General features: G+C 40.2%; 1 protein-coding gene across 1 annotated transcript in view; it reads right to left on the bottom strand.

Moving 5' to 3' along the window:
• Positions 1-2,078: 2,078 nt before the first annotated feature.
• Positions 2,079-25,158, bottom strand: part of LOC126263241 (N-acetylgalactosaminyltransferase 6-like) — a 49,067-nt gene continuing 25,987 nt past the window's right edge. The window contains exons 2-3 of the mRNA XM_049960326.1: positions 20,159-21,225; positions 2,079-2,082 (exon numbers count right to left, since the gene is read on the bottom strand). Coding sequence (XP_049816283.1) covers positions 2,079-2,082; positions 20,159-21,225 — 1,071 coding nt within the window. The remainder of the gene's footprint in view (positions 2,083-20,158; positions 21,226-25,158) is intronic.

The following is a 25,158-nucleotide window of genomic DNA, read 5'->3' as shown; positions in this document are numbered from 1 at the left end:
TTCCGTTATACAGTATATTTTTCCCTACTGAATAATCACTATACGTTTCAAATGAACATTAGAACTTCTAGGGAACGACGTTTTAAACAGAAACTTCAAAGTTACATGCTAATAGCTTTATTATATTTTGTAAAATAGGCCTATTTCGGTAGTATCAACTGTGATAACTACACTCCTAAGATTGGTTTATTTCATTTCCTTTTGCGATATATGTAAATGCAGTTAACTGTACCTGTATACTTACTTGGAAGGCTAAATTTAAAATGTGGTGTCACAACGTGTTTCATGGTGTGAGCCTAATTACACGAAAATATTGATAATAGTGGCATATGAAATAAAGGGGAATTTACTGGGATATTTAACTCAAAAATCAAGATGTCGAATATTGCGGAAAGTATTCATTATTGTAAACAGCACATCATGGAAAAATTATGCCAGCATATGTGCATATCGAGGTAAATACAAAACTCACCCCTGTGACAAAAGTTATGGACTACAGAGTAAATTTAGAAATGAATCTAAAAATAAAGGACAGACTTTGCAACAAAGAAGAGCTGAATGAAGACTTATATGTAGCACATCTGCAGTTAAGTAAAAGGTCCCTTCTTTAACACATGACTAACTACATTCATAGATGAACATGTATGACACACTTATTACAATATACAAGTCATACATACAAAGAAAATTAATTACCTAATATACACACAACACCAAACAAAAAGTCAGATACATGAGTAGTCATCATCTTTCCCATCCCACACTCACATAAAAAAATTACATTGACTTTGTTAGGCAAACGACAAGAACCAAAATTGTATAATTAATAAGTCAAAAACCTTATAGATGCTACGAAAACAGCCATTGACATGGCAAAGCTGCGAGTAAAAAGCAAAATGAGTTGATAGTTAATGTTGTTAGCATTATAAAACAACGAACTTCGAAGCACAAAAGCATATACCCATGAAACGAAATTAGAACTCAACTGTCTCATCAAACGAAATCATAAACTAATGCTTTGCAACACAATAGCAGTAAAATCTGACTAGGTTAATGGTGTAGCCATAATAAACAACAACGCTTTTTTAAGCCAATAACATTACATGATTACCAAATAATTCCACCGATAAATACGCAGTCCATACCAAGAAACCTATAAAATTGCGACACTTCTAACTGACTATGAAAAGAAATCAGATACCTTTATCAATTAAAGAACACCTTCGCTACAAGGTGAGCTCAAGAACATAAACCATTAATTTTAATATGTCATATTGTAAACCTTCCTAATGATCGAAAAACTCAACAATTACCAATGAAAATATATGTGTATGATATAAAATTCACCACACAAAGCTGTACAGCATTGGCAAATACCATAACTGGCATACTGTTCACACACAAGGCCAAATTTAAGTTTTTGTTCTCTCAGACATATACACTAACGTTTCCATGCAAGAAAAAAATAGAGATTATTCAGAAAATCCTCTTTCAATATAGAAAAATACATATCACAGGAAGATACTAAATAATAGATTTTCTCAAACTACATTTATCCCAAATCCACATGGAATTTAATCAAACAACCTTATAAACAAGCCAAATAAGTGGCAACTAACAACAGCATATCCAGCACAGTAGAACAGATGTTACTAAATACACCGGAAGAAACTTTATCAGTTCTCAACTACCACTCCTAAACATAATTTAATAGAATTATAGATATATCTATGACTGCTTGTTACTAATACATGGAAACAATTAAGTTGTGCAAACGATCCACCAAGCAGTGAATAACTTGGAACCAAAAATCAAATTTACGATGGAAATGGAAGTAAATAAATCTATAATCTTCCTAGACATAAAATTTAACAACAGTAACAATAAACACATCTTTGTAGTTTGTAGAAAATTGACGAGAACTAGACACCATAATCAGCTACACCTCTTCTCATTCAAAATCCCAAAAGTACACCTATCTCTAGTTGCTGACTAGTAGCATGATAAATCTACCAGTAGAACAACATATAATGCAGAGAGAAAGATACACACCCCAATATATAGCCCACAAAACAATTTCACCTGAAACATTGTTAAATAACTGTATAAAGGAAAAACAGAACCCATACACAAATGAACCAGTGCACAGTAATAGACCACTAATAAGAAAAACCCTTCCCAAACAAGAAACCCCAGAATTACCAGTGCGCTACTCGGGAAAACTGTCAAACAAGATGAACAGCATATTAAAAAATAAACTCATAAAACTAGAACTCGGAATGACTGACCACCTAAATATGAAATACCACTCTGGATGCACCAAAATGCCATATTACGGTAATCCAGGCATTTATAGAATTAGATACAATAACTAAAACAAATTTTAGATTGGGTGAAGAGGATGAAATTTTAACAACAGATCTGATTAACTGTTACTCAGACTATACCATTCACTAATTATAACCACGTTATAAACATGCAACATCAATGATAACTGCCAACTAGCTGTTGAGTAATTACGTGACCTTATTTTGCCACCTTAGTTGACAGTGACAGTGACAGTTGACAAAATGGGTCATCAGTGATACAATATATACGTTTCATTCGTCTAGACATAAGTATACATATACATTTACCTTCAAATTAATATTTTGCAAAAATTAATGAAATGTACGGACTGTAGTATTCGAATCTGTACCTTAGAACTGCTGTGCTCCCAAAATAGGCCTGTTGTACGAAATATAGTAAAAACATTAGCCGCTAGCTTGAAAGCTTCAATTTAATATGTCATATTACGACGTATTTCGTAATGCAGGCTCAAATATAATAAAATGTTGACAATAGAGTCATACGAAATAAAGAGGAATTTACTGCAATATTTGTACTTTGAAAACGACATGCTGAAAATAGTAGAGAGTATGCAACATAATAAACAATGCTTCAAGAACAAAATCATACCTGCGTATGTGCATATAAAGGTAACTACAGAACCCCACCTGGTGAAACAAATTATGAGGTATGAAGGAAAATTACAAATGAATCACGAAATAAAGGAAAAATTTCTGTACAAAGGAGCTCAATCAAGGGGTATATGGAGCACATCTATGTCTAAGTGAAAGTGGTACTCCTTAATGTATGGGTATATACCTATATTTGTAGCCAAATGTGTGTAGCAGACTATTCAATTCATGGAAAATACACATACAAAAAAGAATTCATAACATAATGTACAAGAAACAGCAAACATACACATGAATGCACATCGCCTTTCAATTCTACACATGCATAAAATAATCTCACTAACATAGACTTTACACGAAACGAAATGGATCTATTGGACATAGAAATGATATACAACATAAAACCAAAATTGTATAGTAAATCAATTAAGAACTTTATAGCTACAACAAAAGTTGTAATTGACAGGGAAAAGCTAGTAGTAAAAAAGCAAAATGAAGTAACAGTTATATTTCCTAACATTACAGAAAAAAATTATGAAACTGAAGAGAATATACTCAGGAAATGAAATCAAAACACAGTATTCTAAACAAAAGAAACTATAAATCAATGTTTAACAATGGACAGGAGTAAACTCTGATAAAGTCAGTAATATAGTTTTACTACTGACTGGTGAATTAATAAATAAACTCAAAACCTTTTACGAAGCCAACATCAATACAAAATTAGCACATAATTCCAACATCAAATACACAGGGCATAGAGAAAATTATATAAAATAAAATAATAAGAAACTTAATATATTATTAATGAAAATATATACCTACAAAACAAAGGTCCCAATAAAAACTATAAAACATTGGCGAATACCATAAAAACCACAACGATTTTCATGTCACAAACTTATACACTAACATTTCCATACAAGAAACAATAGAAGTTACTGAAAACCACATCCTGCGACATGGAGAAATACGTATCACAGTAATAATAGACCTTCAAATTCTAGCTCCATCCCAAAACCGTACAGAACTTCATAAAAGAAACCTGTACACAGACCGATAGAGTAGCAAATGGCCACAGCATTTATGGTGCAATAGCGGATATATTCCTGAATAAAGTGGAAGAATTTTCTTCTTAAATTTTCAGTCGCCACTACAAAACATAATTTAATACTATTATTCTTAAATCGATGACTCTTTGTTACTTATAGATGTAAATGCTTTAGAGATCTAAGTTCAAATGTTCAAATGTGTGTGAAATCTTATGGGACATAACTGCTAAGGTCATCAGTCCCTAAGCTTACACACTATTTAACCTAAATTATCCTAAGAACAAACACACACACACCCATGCCCGAAGGAGCACTCGAACCTCTGCCGGGACCAACTGCACAGTCCATGACTGCAGCGCCAAGACCGCTCGGTTAATCCCGCGTGGTAGATATCTAAGTGATCCACCAAGCACTTAATAACTGGCATCCTAAGATGAAGCCTACCATGGAAACAGAAAAAAATCAATTTATAACTTCCCAGACTTGAAAATTAGCAACATTAGCTACTAATACAGTTATGAAATTTATCTAAAAGATTGTAAATCGACCGCTGGAACAGCCAGCAAAATGGGAAGACATAATAACACTCCAGTACATAGCCAACAAAAACAATATCAAACATAAATATAGTGCAAAAATTATATAAAGAAAAACAGAACCCACAGACCAACCAATGTGCAGTAATAGAAAACTAACAAGAGAAACTCCAGCCAAACAAAATGTCATATATGTACCAGCGTTCCGCTAGGGAAAATTATCAAACAAAATGAGCGATATGCTAAAAACAACCCCCATAATACTAGCATCAGAATTACCAACAACATAAACTGAAACTATTCTCTGAAAGAACCAAACACCAGATTACACTAATCCAAGCGTAAACAAAATGACATGTGATAACTGTAATAAGAAATTTTGCAGTGGTCATATAGGACAAAATTTTAACATTAAGTTTGGAGAACGTAACTGCATGTAGAGACAGTAATCAATCGAGTCTCTTCATCCTTCTAAAAAGCCTAAACCGTAACGCTGACAAAATAGGAACTGCATAGCAGATATTACACATAATACCAAAGGAACGTACCATAAATATACTAGAAGAATTAGAAAATTATGTACAAATGGTAAATGATCCGCAACAAACTGAATTCAGACACAAATATTAAATCGAAAATTGTACTGACATTGTGGAATATGACGACAAAAATAGACAACCAAAGATTACAGAAGTAACTAAATTATCTGTAGCAGAAACTATACTGCTACTGGCTATAAGCACTTTGTAAATATACAACATCATTGAGAACTGTCCACCAGCTGCTACTTACTACGTGAGTAAATTTTACCGTGATAACAACAGCGACGACTGACAAAAGAATTCATCATTGATGCCGTACATACGTCTCGCCCAGTTTGACGTAAGTACACGTGTACAATTCACGTCATACACATATGTCGCGAAAGCAAATGAAATTTACCAACTGTATTATACGCAGGTGTCCCTGACTATGGCGATACTTCCGAATTAGGATTATTGTATGAAATATAATACAACTGTTAGCCGATAACTCAGTAGGATTCAGCTTAAATGTCATATTCTGGAGTGTTTCGTGCTGCAGGCCCAGCTGTGCAAACCATATTGGAAATTCTTCCCTATCAAAACAGCCATCTGCCTAATCCTTTTAATCGCCATGAATGCTTCTTGGACATGCTGACGCAGTTCGCAGTATCGTTGTATTCCATGTGTTCCTCAACAGCCAGAACGTTTTCAACCAAGTTTAAGGTAATCATCTGTGGACAGCTGTAACGCATGTTTCTTGGAAAACAATGTTTGCGTGTGGTTTGTCGGTAATCTCTAATTAAAGGTAATTTGTCTCTGGCTCAGACTATGGTTTGCACCAATCGGAATCCTTGAAGCAGTTCTTGATAGCGTTATTACATACTGCATATGATTCTCCTTTAGTGAGTCTGACATCGATGAGCACATTTATTTCAGCCCCCCATTTCCAAGCTCGTTCAGAATGTGCCCTACTAACTCCTTGCGATAATTGATTTTAAAGGTATGTGTATGGGGTACTTTAATCCATTGAGTGTTATTTGCTGGCGATGTTGATTAGTATGTAGATGAACTTTACTAGAGCTTTTAGCGTTTAAACTAAACTCCGTCCGAACAGGCCTTGGGAGGCCCAACGGTACCGACCGGTCGCCGTGTCATCCTCGGACCACATGCGTCACTGGATGCAGATATGGAGGGGCATTTGGTCAGCAGACACGAGTAAATTATAGTTTACTAGCCTTGAAAATATGCAGCGAAAAATTTGCAGTTGATTGATGTGGACCACACATAAATCGACCATAAGATTTGTCTTTTTCTGCAATTTTAAAGACAGCGGAGCAGGAGAATTCGAAGGAGGGCCAGGGAGCCATGTTTTTAAATGTGCCGCAAGGCGAGAGACAGAAGATGATGCATGTAGTGGGGACCAAGGTGCCTATTCGAAACTTCTAGAAGGCTGGAGTATGGATACACTTTCAGTGAAAAGAAAAGTATCAGAAAATGTGAGTGGAGGGATACCCTTTGGGTTCAAAAGACAGAACCCGTCCATGTGCCAGGTATGGGAGAAGGGGTTAGGATCATGTACTCTGTCAGTGAAGCTACTGTCTGAATAAGGAATCCACGTATTAAACTTATCAGAACAGTTGATCGGAGTAAGTATACAAGCGCTTGTCACAGATGTTGGTAACAAAAGGACGTCGATAACGTTTACTGCGAAACCGTCCGCCTGCTTAGCTGGGTGGTAATGTGCTTGCCTCCCATTCACTGGGCCCCGGTTCGATTACCGGCTGAGTTCGAGATTTTCTCCGCTCGGGGACTGGGTGATGTCCTCATCATCATTTCATCCTGATCATCGGCTGCAAGTCGCCCAATGTGGCGTCGACTGAAATAAGACTTGCACTTGGCGGTCGAACCCAAATGGGACCTCCTGGCCAACAATGCCATATGACCATTTCATTATTACTACGAAACTGATGTATCTGACGCCACTGGCGTCGAGGAGATACAAATAGAGCTAGCTGTCCCTAGTGTGGAAGAAATGACGTGTATTGGTCGAATGCATATCATGTCGTCGTTGGCGGACGAACCTCAGTGGTGCAGTAAGGCCTATTAGTAGTTCATTAAATGTTACCAATTAATATGTATTAAATAGCGTAGGAAGTGACGTTTTGTCGTGGTAACAATACAAACTTATCGTGGTTGGAGAAGGTGGGCAAAGCTTACGCCGATGCAGTGTGGCATGGTGCTCCACTGTAATGGTAAGTAGGGCTATCCTCCTGCGTGGCATTCTCAGTGTGGTTTTAACGGTCTTATGGTCGCGACTGGGAGATGAAATCATGATAGGAGTGGAGAATCTTCTGGTGAACGGTGCCAGGCAGTATTTAAATGTCCTGACTTTCGAAGTGGAAGATCCCACATGACAGAATACTTTATTCAGGCTTCGTTGAATATGTTCTCGGGTAATGAAAAGTACGTTGGAAAGACAATTAATCTGAATAAGTGGCCACCATTTAGGATCCATGAATTCTCGTTTGACGCCCTTACCATTCTGATTATAAATAGAATATGTGTAGCATCTTAATTCGAAAACATGGGGCCCAGAAATATGTTTGTCAACGAACCTCTTCCACGGCTTCTTATTAAGTCGAAAGCTATGAATATGTAACAAGAAGGAACGTAACGGCATTGGAGCTTGTGAACTGTAAGTGAAGAGGCGAGTTTCTTTGGCAATTACGTGAACGACCGCGTTCTAGAGTTATAACATGCAGAGATGCATTTGCATATTTAATTGTATTTTGTATGAAGTTTTATGTATATTTGTCATTAAACCGTAGTTCTGCAAATTTTGTTATTTATGTAAGTAAACTTAATGGTTTAATACCTACACAACGGAAAAAGGTATTATTAATCGTTTGTTTTGTAGAACATACATAGAAAAATTTTGCAACACATCTTGATGTAACTGGACATTACGAGCTTCCATGCAAATTCGATGGGAATGCGGACATAACATTGGCGCCAGTGGCACAGTAATTGTAAGTAGTGTGATGTGGGCCGTAGACGTTTATTGTTGCCCAATAGAAGTGTGGATATATGCAAGGAGAAAAATTTAGAGTACATTTCAAGGTACAATTTGTTTGAGCTGAAAGTATTAAAGTAAAATATACAAATGGCAGACGGCGTAAATGAAGTTTGTGCTCCATTTCACAGTAAGTGAAACACTCGCCAGTCACACAACAGTTGAAAAGTGTCACCTATATATTGCAGTAGTTGTCATGTATGGATATAAACTGTGTGTGTGTGTCTGTTTTAGGTGTAATACTGTAATTTGTAATTCAAATAGGTAGTGTAACACGGAAATGAGTGTTGTGTAGAATGTTTAAAATACCTGGTTCTATGTAGAAGACCACCAGGTTATATAAAGAAGTAAAAAATAAAGGAAGCACCCAGAGTGACCGAAATTAATAGTTATGCTCCCTCAGAAATTATATCGAAACAGTTGTAACTAAGATTATCTATATGACACAGGCTTCTGCTATTCATTTACAGTAGATTAATATTGTAGCAATCTTGTTGAATTAAAATTGAGTTATTCACCATAATTTATGTGGGAGGATGGTATTTTTGGACTGAAAAACAAAAATTCCTTTCAGTTACTAGACCATAAACAAATTTTTAATTGTGAAGCGTCAATTATTCACCATATTTTATGTAGCAGGACGGTATTTTTGGACTGAAAAACAAAACATCCTTTCAGTTACTAAACCATAAACAAATTTTTAATTGTGAAGCGTCAATTAAAAGTTGTGGTTGATACATGTGCTGTACAGGTCTGTGTATGTGATGTATAGATCATGGTGTGTATCTACTTTTCTTTGGTATTTGAGTGGCCATGAGGTGATGTATATCCTACACTCCAAAGTTAACATTTTACATATTACTGTCTGATCCAAAATAATTTTTCTAAATGATTAGTTCAGTATGTGGCTTTGTAAAACATACGTCAGTCATAATTCGATGCCTTGCATTTTACACAGGTCAAGCTTATCGTTTAAATCATACTAAAGTAAGTTCATTATTTGAGCTTGTAACCTTCCCGTATAAATAAAAAAAATAACACACTGATGTGTAACCATCCCAAACAGAAAATAAAAATAAAAATAATTAAATTTGGATAATTAAATTCTCAGGTATGAAAAGTGATATAGCTTAACTCATGAATAACTGATAAATTTTGACGCAAGCAGAGCTACGCCATGGCCCTGTGAAATCAATCTGAATCTGTCAGTGAGAAATAAACTGAAAATTCTTACCTAGTGATGGCGTCGCCGGATTTCGCTGTCTATATATCTTCTCGTAAGTGGCACAGCTTAGTGTGATGTTGGCCTGATTACTAACACTGGATAACATTTATCTGAGATCTGAGGTACTAGAAAAACTGACTTTACTTAGTGACACAGTTGCACAGGTGGTCGTCTGATTACTAAAGAGCGCATGGCTATTACCTGAGAAATATTCTGGTGTATTTTAATTTAGATAAATGACTGGATCGGGACTGGCAATGACTTAAGGGAAATTATACTCATGTACTTGAAAGGTAAAAACAATTATATTCTGAAATTCTTTTTACTTTATTGATAAAGATCTACAATCCATTACGTGGGAAAATTGAATATACCACAAATCTGGGTCAACTGGTGCTGACAAATCACAAAAGGAAAGATTGAAACAAACTCGTATTAACAACTCAGACAACGCGCGTCAATGAAAATATTAAAATTTACCCTAGAGTAGATGGTTGACTTAATTACACTGTTGATTTTTCATTATATTAACTGTGGTGTCACCGCATTTAAATTGGCCACGGTGCATTAGTATACGTCGGACCCGCATGTCGCCACTATCAGTGATTGCAGACCTAGTGCCACCACACGGAAGGTCTAGTCTAGAGAGACTCCCTAGCACTCGCCCCAGTTTTACAGCCCACTTTGCTAGCAATGGTTCACTGTCTACATACGCTCTCATTTGCAGAGACGACAGTTTAGCATAGCCTTCAGCTACGTCATTTGCTATGACCTAGCAAGGCGCCATATTCAGTTACTATAAGTACTATCTCAAGAATGTATTGTGAACAGATAATATTGTGACTAATGTATCGTCAAGAGCGACGTTCATCATTAACGGATTAAAGTTAATTATCAAACTAATTACGTCCGCTTTCTGAATTCTCATTCCTTGTCATGTTCCAGACCTCTCGTCAGTATAGTTCTTCCCTCCTCACGCCAAGCTGCGTCAGCTAAAACGCGTGCATTTTGGCCTCCACTCGTAACATGGTGTTGGCTCTTCTGACAATACAAAATTGGCGACGAGCAGTGAAAATGTAGTTCTTCACTATACTGACAGATGTCGTTGAGACTGCCCTGTTTTCGTTGTGTAATGGCTTCGCCACAATCTCCAGATGTACTGTCTGAATTTTATCGCTTACAGAATCAACAGACGCAGGCATTACTGGTTGCCCTTGGACAGCTCATCCAGGGTTAACATGCGATGCAAAACGATGCGGCAGCCGCCACTCCACCGCTAACGCAGCCACAACACGCAGTTGCACCGACCTTCAGACCTTTTGATGCTGCACTGGAAAGCTGGACGGAGTGGTTACGACGATTTGGATTCCATCCCGCCACCTGCAGAATTCAAGGTAACGAGTGGCAGCCTTTTCTTTTGTCGTCCGTCGGTGTGCAAACCTACCGTGTAATAGTCAAATTATTTCTCCGACGCGACGTAGCAGCTCTGTCCTACGAAGAAATTTTGTCTACATTAGATGCATATTTCAAACAATCAGTCAATGTAGTTACGAAACGGTATACCTTATTTCGTACAAAACGTACGGCAGGTCAGACTAATTGGGAATGGGTTGCAACCTTGCAAGGCCTTACAAGGCATTGTACTTTTGAGTGTCAATGTGGACTCCCATATTCAGATACTATGGTACGTCATGCAATTGCACAGAACGTATCTGATGTTCGTATATGGGCACAGATTTTGAAACTAGTCAATCCCTCTCTTCAACAAGTGATGGACCTATTCGATCGGCAGGACACACTTTGCTCAGGAATCATTCGAAACTTCGCCAGCCGTGTGTCAGGCTGCGCCGCTGACGCCAGGCTCTCAGCCACGTGTGCCGCGCCGGCAAGCAAATGCAGTGATAAAATCATGCCCGCGTTGCGCTGCTAAACATTCCCGTGAGAATTGTCCGTCATGCCAAGCTATTTGCTTTTACTGTACTAAAAAGGGATATGTTCAGACTGTTTGCCAGAAAAAGCTCAGATCGGAAACTAAAAACCATTCCAGGCCCTTTGCTTCGCGCCGGAATCGGAATCGAACCACGGATACTCAGGCTCGCGAAACTTCGCCCATGGAAATTCATGTCATTCATTCCACTCCGCCCAGTGCCACTCTCTCTAACAATGATTGTGTTCGTCCCACTCCCGTCAAGTCGCAAGTGATTTTGTACCAGTGTCAGTTCACGTTGCACGAGACAGTCACTCTTGTCGTCAGCAGGACAATAAACGTTTTGTAGATTTGGACATTAACGGCAAAGTGATCCCATTCCAGGTCGATACCGGAGCTGCAGTTTCACTGATCAATCAAGACACTTACAAACAGCTGGGCACACCTCCGTTATGTTACTTTAACTAGCTATTCCGGTCAAGAGATCCCTGCATTAGGACAGTGCAGCCTTCTTGCAACATACAAAGGACAAACAAAACTTGTGTCATTTTACGTCCTTAGTTCTTTTTCTGCAGGGAACTTGTTTGGTTTCGATTCATTTCAGTTGTTTAACTTGTCTATAGTAAATCAGGTCCTATCAGTGAACCAGACAGTGCCTTCAGACAGTGTTTCTCGTGTATATGAAGAATTTGCATACATTTTTGCACCGGACCTCTGTTGCGCTAAGAACTATAAAGCACATTTGGAACTGAAAGTAAACACGCAACCGAAATTTTTCAGAGCGCGCAATGTTTCTCACGCATTGCGTGATGAGGCTGCCAAAACATTACCCGATTTGGAATCACAAGGTGTTTTTGAACGCGAGCAGGCCTCTCTCTGGGCTCGCACGATCGCCCTATTGCCTTTGCGTCCAAATTGCTCTTGTCTGCACAAATAAATTATACAAAGATCGAGAAAGAAGCATTGGCTCTCGTATTTGGTGTTACAAAGTTTCATGACGTCTTGTATGGTTGTCACTTTACCATAATCACAGACCACAAACCTTTGACGTCGATTTTTCATCCTAACAAACCTGTACCTCCACGTACAGCGCAGAAATTCATTTGCTGGTCTATTTTCCTTTCGCAATACCACTACGATATCTCGTATTGGTCCACTGCTAAGCATAGAAACGCTGATGCGTTGTCCCGTTTGTCTGTTGCTAAGGATAGGGCATTCAATTCATCCGAACTTGCTTGCATGTTCATTGATTCGGAAACCGATAACGTGGTCGAATCGTTTCCAATTGATTTTCGTCGTGTAGCTGCAGCCACAACTGCCGACCCTGTCCTTGCTACCGTTCTGCGTTTTGTTGCTACGCAATGGCCCTTGTCAAAGTCACGGATCGAGGACCCATTGGTTCGCCGATTTTTTGCTCACAAGGAGAAAATTTTTGTTCAACGTGGTGTTTTGCTGATGCGTTCTGATAATGATCCGTCCAGGGTCGTGGTTCCACGTTCGTTACAGTCCTCTGTCTTAAAGCTTCTCCACCAAGGGCATTGGGGTATAGTGAGAACGAAACAACTTGCTCGTCAGCACTGTACTTGGTTTGAATCGATGCCATGATTACGAATATGTGCTCTTCTTGCAGGGTGTGTGCCGAACAACAGTGAGCACCACCGCGGAAATTCTTTGCATGGCCAAAAGCCACTTTCCCTTGGCAACGCTTACACATCGGTTTTGCTGGTCCATTCTGGAATGCTCGATGGTTGGTTGTGATAGATTCATTCAGTAATGTTCCTTTTGTAGTCAGGCTGTCTTCCACGACATCATCTGCCACCATCCAAGCGTTATCTCCTATCTTTTGCATGGAAAGTCTTCCACAGACAATTGTTTCCTACAATGGCCCACAATTCATGTTCGCAGAATTTCGGTCATTCTGCAAGGCCAATGGTATTCAACATCTGACTTCCGCGCCGTTTTAGCGACAGTCAAACGGTGCCGCTGAACGATTGGTCAGGACTTTAAAGTCAAAGATGTTTAAGTTGAAAGAGTCGCATTCTCGGGAGGACTCGTTATTGCTCTTTGTGTCCTCGTATTGCTCTCAGCCCCAAGATGGTCGTTCGCCAGCTGAGTTGATCCACGGTCGCCATCATTGAACCTTGATGTCTTTGCTACATCCGCCGCATCCGGTTCCTGTGCAGCGGCAGACACCTGCTTTTGCCCCAGGCGACGTTGTCTACTACCGCCACTATCTAGGTGCACGACGTTGGCTCGAAGGGAGCATTCTTCGCTGCCTCGGACGCGCTATGTATCTGATTTTGACGGCCTCTGGTGAGGTGCGCCAGCATCTCAATCAGCTGCGCGTCTGTCGTCACACGGGATACGCCGCTCGCCGTCTGCTTACAGCGACTGTGTCGTCAGGTCAGCGCCCTGGGGACCCATCTACTGGCTCGCCTCAGCCCAGGTGTTACCGACGCTGCCTTCCATATTGCCCCATGGCGACGCGCCGCCGCCGCCTGTTCTCCCGCCGGCGACGCCCGCAGTGGACGAGTCGCTGCAACCGCTGGGCGCCTCCCTGGGTCACGCGCCGGCGATCGCTTCCCGTGACCAGTTGTCCTCCGACGGGGAACTCTTGCCCGCTCCGGACCAGCTGTCGTCTTCGCCCGTCGGGTACCCCGGCCCGATGGAGGTCGACCCTACGGCCCCTCCTGTCTCTCTAAGGACGCGTACCCCGCATGTTGGCGTGCACCCTGGAGTAGGTTTTCAGGCGTTTCCTAGCTCCCCATGGTCAGAATGGCAGGGTGCGGGTGGCACAGCCTCGCCTGTTGTTAGGCTCCCAAACTCGTCACATACGTCAACATGTGGTTGAAGATTAGATGGGTAGATCACATAACTAATGATTAAGTATTGAATAAAATTGGCGAGGAGAGGAGTTTGTGGCACAACTTGACAAAGAGAAGGGACCGGTTAGTAGGACATGTTCTGAGGCAACAAGGGATCACAAATTTAGCATTGGAGGGCAGCGTGGAGGGTAAAAATCGTAGAGTGAGATCAAGAGATGAATACACTAAGCAGATTCAGAAGGATGTAGGTTGCAGTAAGTACTGGGAGATGAAGAAGCTTGCACAGGATAGGGTAACATGGAGAGCTGCATCAAACCAGTCTCAGAACTGAAGACCACAACAACAACATAATAAAATTTTACAATTTGTTCTGCACTGTGACATTAACAACTACTAACTGTAAACTGCGCTGTACCAGCGACATACTAAATTACACTCTACCAGCGATTGACTGCCGCTGGCGCAGAGACTGCTCTGACCTGTGTTTCTATTGCAGCTCTCTTTTGATTGGGGCGAAGGTATTTTACATCTCAGGCAGCGTCTGTGAATTGTCGGTGTAGCAAGTGAACAATACATCGAGGTTACATTTTCTGCAGCAGGGTGGTGAAACCCTTACAAGTTTTTCGTATTTTTACTAACAGCTGCAAAAAGAATAATGGCTGCAAGGGATTACATCGTGTCCTGGTGCTTTCTTATGTAGGAGAAAGTGATTTCAGGTGATGAAAATAACGTGACTCTGCAATTCAGTTTCGATTATGGTATTTTTTCAGTATATCTCGCTGACTTAGTCAGACTCAAAAGTATTCTATCTTCTTATGTTCAGTCGTTTACATAAAAATCTTGCTACAACTTCTAGTACTAATAAAATTTTCTCGGGCTTCCAGCCACGTCCCGTGGCTAAAATCCCACCAGCTTTCGACCGAGCTCTCCTCAGTCATCGTCAAGTGGTAAGACTGACTACTGTGTCGTTGTGGCAGCGTCGTTATATAGCCACACTGCTGGCTGTGACGTCACTAGTGCTCTCTTCCTCGCCATATACGGTAATGCTTTCATCCGGTGTCCGTCGCACCCGGTTTTAACATCGCGACGGCCGGGTCCCAGGCTGTGCTGAGCTGCAAACCGCCGTCCTTGTTGATGGTGTTTTCAGAGGCCATACATGGCGAGGACGAGAGCACTAGTGCGGCTATATAATGATGCGGCCATGGCAGCACACCACTTGACGATGACTGAGGAGAGCTCAGTCGGAAGCTTGTGAGATGTTAACCAACTGACGCGGCTGGAAGCCTGAGAATGTTTTATTAATTCATGCCGCCACGAAACCATGCATTCAAACTTCTTGTACTGTTTGAGCAATTTCATGTTAGCAATGATCGGCGCGTTGTATGACTTTCATTAGTTCTTTCAACTGACAGAAGCTGCGATGTGCGAGTCCATGTGATACCTCATGACCCTCTACACGAGAGCATGCGGAACAGTAATGCCTCCGACTACTTTGTTCTGATCAGAATATCGTTTGTGCTGCTACATGTCATGCGTATAACAGGATCGACTTACTCGATTCGCTGACACAGGTTACAACCCTCTGCCACAGGAGTGTTTCGAACTGTAGCAACGTGATGAGTGTAGCTAAACCAAGTAGGTGAGTGAGAAACAGCAGCCTGTAACCGAGTTTCACGAATTTCAAGCGTTCTTCCACACGTGGAGCACCATTTCCTTCAGCATGGCAGTACCAGGCCACGCATGAGCGCAACAACAACTGCAACTCTGCCTTCCACTGTTGTCGATCATCCTCCATTTAGGCTCGACTTCGACCTACCCGTTTCCAAAACCTTAAGAACACCCACGAGGATCCCGCTTTGATGGTGACGAAATGGAACAAGCAAAGATGAGATTGTGGGTCCGTCAACAAAGTCTCTGTGACAGAAGTGGATTCGTCGTCAAGGTGACTAAGATGAGAAATAAATATGTAGACATGAAGAATAAAAGTGTAGAATGTTAATAAAGATAGGTTTGTTTAGAAAAACTGTAAGAGTTACCACATGAAAACTTTCGAGGCTTACTTTTCAGCACGCTTTCATAGTATGCAGTCACTGTGTTGGTAACTGATACTAACTTCTGCAATCATGGGTTTTAAAGATGTTAATAGCAGTTTCTGATGTTACACAGAATTACAGATGGGCACAATACGTGGTGGATTCATTTCTTGTAACGTCAATATGATATGCAGTAAAATACATTCCTCGTAACACTATCAAAATGCAACCAAGGTCTGTTATGCTGTCGCGCTTGTGTGCCTGACACGCAACATTAAAAGTGAGTACCTGTCAGCAATGTTCCATTTAGTGGCACATTCGATATTTGAGAGCGATTCCACAGATATTGCCTATGCATTGAAAAAAAATTTATAGGTGACAAAGAAAAATGTTCATTGGGTCGTGTAACAACAGTACATTTTAATTTCAGTGTTATGGGTTTAGCCCTAAAAATAAAGTGTGGAGAACGATTGCATATTACCATTGTAACTGTCACTGACATCTCTTGTCTCTGAATATGTTCGACAAAAACGCCAACCTCCCAAACATGCAGTACCTGCCTAAATTGTTGTGCTAAAAAAAAGTGTCGTGAGTATATTTCGTAAAGTCGTTATCAAAGCGCGAATCGTATTGTCATGGACGCTATTTTAAAGCCGGTGTTTATTAAACTGATGAACAGCTATACAATAAAATATCAACACGTTGTTTATCTCCTGCTTGCGAAATGTATTCCTTTGTTATTGTAGTAAACATATTCCAACTGCAGCTATAGTTTGAAAGGCCTTTGCTATTAACACTATATTAACTAATTTTTTTTCGCATTACCTATTGTCTGTCTTTTATTCAGACAGTCAGTTTGTGACGTTGTTTTTGTATTTTGTTCGTGTGTGTTAATCTCTTTTGCGTCACTGTATGTATTTTGTTTATTGTTTCAGCTTTCAGAGGTTTCCACATTCCGCTTTATTGTCTGGTGCTGAAATTCAACTGATTCTGCTTTGAAAGCGCTTTTGTGTATGCGGGCACGGGCGCGTTAGCTGAGAGAGGCGCAGCAGCAGCTAAACAAATCTCGCCTTGGGATGTGTAAGTGCAGACGGAAAATACGTGACGTCATAAAATAGCGCCTCAAACACTGATTTTTTTTAGCCTTATTTTTAACGTTATCTCTATGCATAACCCAACAGCTAGTTTACTGATACTGTCACACATTCGCTCTCTTCAAAATCTCCACTGGCGTGCATAGCTTGAGGACAAAAGTAACTTTTGCAGTGTGTGTGTCACTTCCAAGCTCGTTAAAACTTGGACCATACTGCTACAATATAGTACAGAAGGTAACTGAAAGGAAAACGTAACTAGACGAGTAGAGATGTCACTTTTCTCCCCGGACAAGAATTACTCTAAATCCACCGCGATTTATGGTGGTCCCCTGGACATACAAAATTCAACATGTGGTTCTTACTATGGTCTGTAATCAGCAACAAAAGCAATGCATGCTCTACAAGTGCACCATTGTTGGCCACAAGATTGGTAAGGAGTTCTTGTTATTCTGTCATGAGCACGGTTGACAACTGCAGTGTGGTCATTGGTGCAAGAGGATGTCTTCCAGTACGTATCCCTAGAACATCCTATAGTGATCGAAGTGAATGGGTAAGTGAGTCCATTCCGCGAATAGGTCCTCGTTCCAAGAGCCCCCCCATCTGCGCTGTTCAAAGCGTTCTCGCATTGTCATAAATAAAAATGAAGTCAGGTTCGAATGTACCCCTAAAACAACGCTCATGGGAAGGGTTTAATTACCGCAATATAGCTGACCGTTGAGTGTACCGAGGTGCAGGATTTCTGATAACTACGTCCATGCAACACTGTGCCTCCCACACCATAACACCCAGAGCGCCAAGGAGGTTGCGTTTGACAATGATTTTCACATGGGGGGAGGTGAAACACAAAATGATTATCTTCGGAAAAAAGTGTCATTCCTGTTCGTCTCATTGCATGTATGCTGCAGTTGTCTTTCGTACTATAATATAGCATGACGATGTACGTGCTGCCCAAGACTTATCGGTTCGGTAATGGCCACTTTATGGAAGTCAACAGTAGCGGTTAGAAACGTACTATCTGTACAAATGATATAATAAAGTAAATCACTTTTCTCCGTAGGTAAAAAGTCGGTTTGTAAAAACGAGTGGATTTCTGCCAGTAATTCGTTTTAGTGTACTGTAGTTCGATGTTCATTTCCGTCATTCTTCTTTGTCTCCATACACTCCTGCACCCAATGCAATTCTGAAAATTTCGCACCAAGCACACTCCCCACCGAGCGCGTACCTCGTAATGGTGGAAGCAAGACATGACTGCAGTTTACATGCATGTCATATTTCGCTGACATCAGCACCCTCATCTCCACCCCGTGCACTGTGCAAATTTTTTCTTGAAGCACGTCCCGTGATCATATGCGACGCACGTTTCCGCTCTGCAGCTACCTTTGCATTACTGACTTACAAGAAATTCGTTTAGGGACTGTTCACCAGTGATATCAAGGTACACACACACACACACACACACACACACACACACACACACACACACACACACACATATATATATATATATATATATATATATATATATATATATATTCACCATGGAATATTGGAACCAGTAGATAGCATATAAATACACTGACGTTCAGAAAAAACGAGTAAACTATAACGACAAGAGATAGGACGTTCATATTCACATGTAGCAGGTTCTATAGAAATGTTTCGCGTTTAAACCACGTCAGCCCTCGGGCTCAAGGTCAAAATCGATACCACGTGTAACGTCCCTTAGAAAAAAGACATATTTTGTAGTAAAGGGAAAATATTGTGCATCGTATTCTGTTAATGTATGGAATTATGTTTTTTTTATTATTACTTATTTTAGATAATATCTGTGTCGGCGAGTACGGAAACCGCTCAGACGATAAATATCATACAAAGATGAAAAATGTCTATAGTATAAATAATACAGAATGAGCATTAATTTCTCTGTCTTCTTCTTGAAGTTATGGGAGTAAGATAGCCTGTGTCGCAGTTGTACATGCTAACGTAGTCTTCTTTTGTCATGGTTAATCGATGTACGCCATTACGTACTCATGTTTAAAAAAGGTGTGTATTGTAGATAAGTTAACATATTTGAAGGTTTTGAATAGAGTTATTTAAATGAAAACTTGCATTATTAATTGTTATAGCTAGCTTGCCTATTATCCCATCCTGTTGAGACATTTTTCAGTTATTTAAATATTATCCGTGGTGCAGAGCTGCGCTACGGACGAACAAGCCGCTGCCGCGGCTCATTCAAACTGCATTAAAAGAAATTGATCATACCGCAAAGAAGCGGGAAGGTAATAGTGAAATAAAATTATCTCTTTCAGCTTCCGGACTTGCAGAGCAGAGCAGCAGATTTTATGATGTGTTTTGCAGGTTGACGCGGGCTGCTGATAATATATTGCTAACATTACAAAAGAGATAATTTACCTTCGTAACATAATAGGAATTTTGTTGTGCTTAGTTCTGGTCTGGCAAACCTTATAGTGAAAACGTATTTTTCTCCGACAATAGTCTCATGTTCTTGTGCTAGTCGTGGTAATTATTGGTGTTTTACGCTTAACAAAAATCCACTGCAAAATGTTGAACAATCTTTGCGAACTGTAACATCGGTATTTCATAACAAAGTAATTTTCATTTTCAATAACTATAAAGTAGGGAAGATATGTTGATTTTTATAGTGAGTTACAGTAGCCAAAAATGTTCCTTTAATAGAAAGCCAGATACAGAACAATAAGAACCCAATATATTCTGTTTTGTTGAAAATTAACGATTATAAAGAAATTCTTAGCACATCATTACTAAAAGGTATTTCGCGGCTCTTTTCGTATATGCTTTATTACGCGAACAATAACAAAAACAAAACCAAAATAAATAGAGAAAAGAGAATTTGCAATTCACGAGTATACGCGAAATTGGCGCCCAACGTGGGGCGAATATCCTTATGCCACGTCAATGTGAAGTTCTGCTGTCCTTTGGCATTTTTCCGATCTTTCACACATTCCTTCAAACCAAATGGTTTTTCAGTTCCAACAAAATTTGTATCAACACACAAGTCTGGTGCAGCCACACTACGTATCTCTCCATAAGCAAAATCTGGTGGTTCAACAGGTGGATACTTCTTTGGGAGATCAAATGCAACTTCCTCCATAAACCACTTAAATGGCTTACAGTGCAATCTTTCCCTGAGTTCCTTTTGTTTGCTGAGGTCACCAGGGTTAATCTTTCGATAATGAGGTCTTCTTTTATACAAATATTCTTTATATTCATCCATCCATACTTCCGCAACACGCCTATAATGCCTTCCAACAAAATCGCCTTTCCCTGGATTAGGAAATGGAGCAAACTTTCTGTAAATGTGGCCCACACGAGAACATGGTGCATCTACCATTTGTCCACCACACTGCCAAATCTTGAAAGAGAGCTCATACTGTTCACCTCCCCAGATTTCAAGTCCCTCATCATAGCCACCCAGTTCCCAAAAGAATTTAGAGCTGATAGCAAACAATCCTCCAGCTATTACTGGGCTCCTAAAAGGTTCTGTTGGATGTTTTAGATCTTCAGGTAGAAGTGGCAGCCTCTTGTAGAAAAACTCCCAGTCAAAAGCACCACGAGCTCCTTCATCTTGAGCTCTGTACTCAAATGTTTCATACGCAATGACATCAATGAAAGGGCAGACACAAGTACGATAATCTTCTGCAATTGGTTCTAAGAGAGGTGGAAGCCAGTTAACATTAGCTTCTGTATGTGAGTCAAGGAACATAAGAACATCTGAAGTTGCTTTTCTTGCACCAGCCAAACGTGCCCGAATAAGACCAGATCTTTCAGGTAAGTGAATAACTTTGACCTTTGGTAGATTTTCAGCTACATATTTATCAAGCTTCTCTTTGCAATGCTCTTTAGAGCTAAAATCATCAACAAGTATTATCTCCCTGAGTAATTCTGGGGGAGATCTGCTGATCGCACTGACGACAGTCCTTAGAAGTGTTCGCGACTGCTCGGGCGCCACCGCAGCACGCCGTCGCTGTTGCTGCTAGCAGGTCGTCGACCTCAGCGGTCGCTGGCACGCCGCGCTCCAGACGACGCTACGCAACAATTGCTTCGCGCCGCCCGCTCCGTACGACATTATTGACGTTCAGCCGAACATTACCAACTACGTTGTTCATGTACTAAGATGAAAATGATTTATTGGACACGAAATTACGTGACAAACATTTTTTTTTTCTTTTAGTTTCCTGTATATGAACTCAAAACATTTACTAGTTCAATAATATATGTGATACGTTTTTGTCATATTAGTGAAACAAACTGATACGAACGCCATACAATGGTAGAACATTTGTCGTAAATAAGTGTAGAGACAATCCATTACATTGCTATCAAACTGTTTAATGATTGACCTTAATTGTGACACAGAACACAAATGTGAAAAAGTGTAGAAGGTACATTTTTAATAGAGAGACTAAAAGGTTTAACATTTTGACATAAATAATTATTGTTATCTGTGAACATTGGATAAAGTCCACCCTTGTTTGATGAACAAAACCGTGTGTTAAGACAAACCAGGCGAGATGACCATGGCTCCGGCGCAGTTTTCCCAGATTTTCTGATCGCACGTAGCCCAAATGGGGGAGCCAGAAAACTGTAATGACCCTGGGACTAGGTATACGGTCACCTCGCAAAGTGTGAAAAACTATAAAAAGTATAATTAAAACTATAATGTGAAAGAGGAAAGAAGTGAACAGTAAATATTCCAAACAAGGTGATAGACAATGACAAAACGGACGTTACTGGCAGCATATTGCCGAACATTCTTAACGTTAGTCAATTGCTGCCAGGGGGCATTGTAACGTCCCTTAGAAAAACGACATATTTTGTAGTAAAGGGAAAATATTGTGCATCGTATTCTGTTAATGTATGGAATTATGTTTGTTTATTATTATTATTTATTTTAGATAATATCTGTGTCGGCGAGTACGGAAACCGCTCAGACGATAAATATCATACAAAGATGAAAAATGTCAATAGTATAGATAATACAGAATGAGCATTAATTTCTCTGTCTTCTTCTTGAAGTTATGGGAGTAAGATAGCCTGTGTCGCAGTTGTACATGCTAACGTAGTCTTCTTTTGTCATGGTTAATCGATGTACGCCATTACGTACTCATGTTTAAAAAAGGTGTGTATTGTAGATAAGTTAACATATTTGAAGGTTTTGAATATAGTTATTTAAATGAAAACTTGCATTATTAATTGTTATAGCTTGCTTGCCTATTATCCCATCCTGTTGAGACATTTTTCAGTTATTTAAATATTATCCGTGGTGCAGAGCTGCGCTACGAATGAACAAGCCGCTGCCGCGGCTCATTCAAACTGCATTAAAAGATATTGATCATACCGCAAAGAAGCGGGAAGGTAATAGTGAAATAAAATTATCTCTTTCAGCTTCCGGACTTGCAGAGCAGAGCAGCAGATTTTATGGTGTGTTTTGCAGGTTGACGCGGGCTGCTGATAATATATTGCTAACATTACAAAAGAGATAATTTACCTTCGTAACATAATAGGAATTTTGTTGTGCTTAGTTCTGGTCTGGCAAACCTTATAGTGAAAACGTATTTTTCTCCGACAATAGTCTCATGTTCTTGTGCTAGTCGTGGTAATTATTGGTGTTTTACGCTTAACAAAAATCCACTGCAAAATGTTGAACAATCTTTGCGAACTGTAACATCGGTATTTCATAACAAAGTAATTTTCATTTTCAATAACTGTAAAGTAGGGAAGATATGTTGATTTTTATAGTGAGTTACAGTAGCCAAAAATGTTCCTTTAATAGAAAGCCAGATACAGAACAATAAGAACCCAATATATTCTGTTTTGTTGAAAATTAACGATTATAAAGAAATTCTTAGCACAGCATTACTAAAAGGTATTCGCGGCTCTTTTCGTATATGCTTTATTACGCGAACAATAACAAAAACAAAACCAAAATAAATAGAGAAAAGAGAATTTACAGTTCACGAGTATACGCGAAACGCGGCGGAACACCACCTACTGGTAAAATATACCTGCGGCTAACGTTATTGTTATATATCGAAGGGAATGGATCATTGTGACTTGAGCAGCGGTGCAGGATGACTCGCAAATACATGCGCAATCTGTAGTGTCAGATCAATGAGTTTGAAGGAGGGTGCAATATTGGGTTGAGAGAATGTGATGCATCCATCATGGAAATTTCTGCTCATGTGGGACGAAGTATTCTGGCAGAGCACCGAGTGTGTGCTGAATGGATCGTAGGTGGCTGTAGAATTATACGAGATGGGTCAGATCGCACCACGCAGACCACCAACTAAGAAGATTGACACATCATTCGAATGTCATTGCAGGACAGATCTGCGTCCTCCACGGCTCTAGTACAGTAGTGGAACAGTGTAACATATTGTACACCAACAGGGGTGACAATCCATTGCCGTTTATTGTGGCGTCTGTTACGTGCGCGGACTTCACTTCTCCCCCTACTTTTGACGAATGTGAAGAAACATGCAAGACGGAAATTGTACATCGAAAGACGTCACTGGGGACACGAATGGCAGCAGAGTTTTCGGACGAATCCAGGTTCTGTTTGTTCGAAAATGATGGCAGCATTTTGCTTCACCGTAGAGTTGATGAGCGGCAATAAGGTGACTGCATTCACAGCCCCAACTCAAGGCCTTGTTGTGTGGGGTGCTAATGGTTACAACCATAAAACACAGTTGGTGTGGGTCCAGGAGCTATGACCAGTGTGACCTATGTGAATGACATCCTGTGACCTGTAGCCATACCTTTTCTGTACATCACCCCAGATGCATTTTTCAGTAAGACAGTGCACGGCCATATGTCGCTTCACAAACATGGGCATTCTGGGTGTCACACGATTTCAGCCTGTTGTCCTGACTCGCCAGATCGTGAAAACTGTTGCTGATCGAAAATATGAGGGATGTGGTGAAACGACGAGCGTAGGTAGTGCTGTGACCTAATGCCGAGCAACACAAATGAAATTTGGAATGAGGTGGATGCAGCATGGATGTTGGTACCACAGGTCGCCATTCGAGCCTTATACGCGTCGATGCCATCATACATGGAACTGCTTATCATCTCTACAGAACACACTAAGTTACATGTACTGTGAATATGAACGTCCTATCTCTAGTCATCCGAGGTTTTCCGTTTTTTATGGACATCAGTTTAATTAAAAACCGACATTGGCGTGTAAAACATAAATAAGGAAGTAGGAATTCTTATTTGTTGAAAATAAGTTTCTTATCGTAAATGCTATACCACGAGCTCTGGAAACGTAAATAAATGCAAGTCATCTTTCACACCCTGCTTGCTCCTCACAAGCAGATGACTGCACTGAAAAATCGATACTTCCCTATAAATATTTAAAAACCAACAGTTGCTTTGAAAACACACCAAGTAAGGTGTTGCTTTGCGTCTGTCACTGACGGAACATAGTATCGAACGGGAGAGCTCGTTGCCTGACGCCTGCCATCTGACAGCTGACACCTAAAACATGACGCCCGAGGCATGACGCTTGGTGGATGACACCTGACGCCTGATGCGTGACGCCCAGTACCTTACGCCTGACGGTCCTCCGAGGAACTGACATGGGTACATACACAATAGTGCAATTAAACTAGGCGTTGCCGATTAGACTGCAAGTACAACCAGATTTAGGAGTGGTGTTTGGAAGATCATGTGATCAGAAGTACCACCATCTTTGATTTTTAAAGTGTAAAAGGAGGCTTCTGTGATAGTGGAATTTATTGACGTATCTCTCTTTGATGTACTATACATCCCTCATCTACTGGGGAAGAAGAAGATACCAATGTACCAACGCTGTGGAAATTTTGGAAATTTGTGATACATTCCTATGGGACCAAACTGCTGA

The sequence above is a fragment of the Schistocerca nitens genome, chromosome 6, assembly GCF_023898315.1.
Source record: "Schistocerca nitens isolate TAMUIC-IGC-003100 chromosome 6, iqSchNite1.1, whole genome shotgun sequence".
Taxonomy (NCBI): domain Eukaryota; kingdom Metazoa; phylum Arthropoda; class Insecta; order Orthoptera; family Acrididae; genus Schistocerca; species Schistocerca nitens.
The sequence above is the reverse complement of the archived record's forward strand: the minus strand, read 5'-3'. Positions and strand labels throughout refer to the sequence as shown.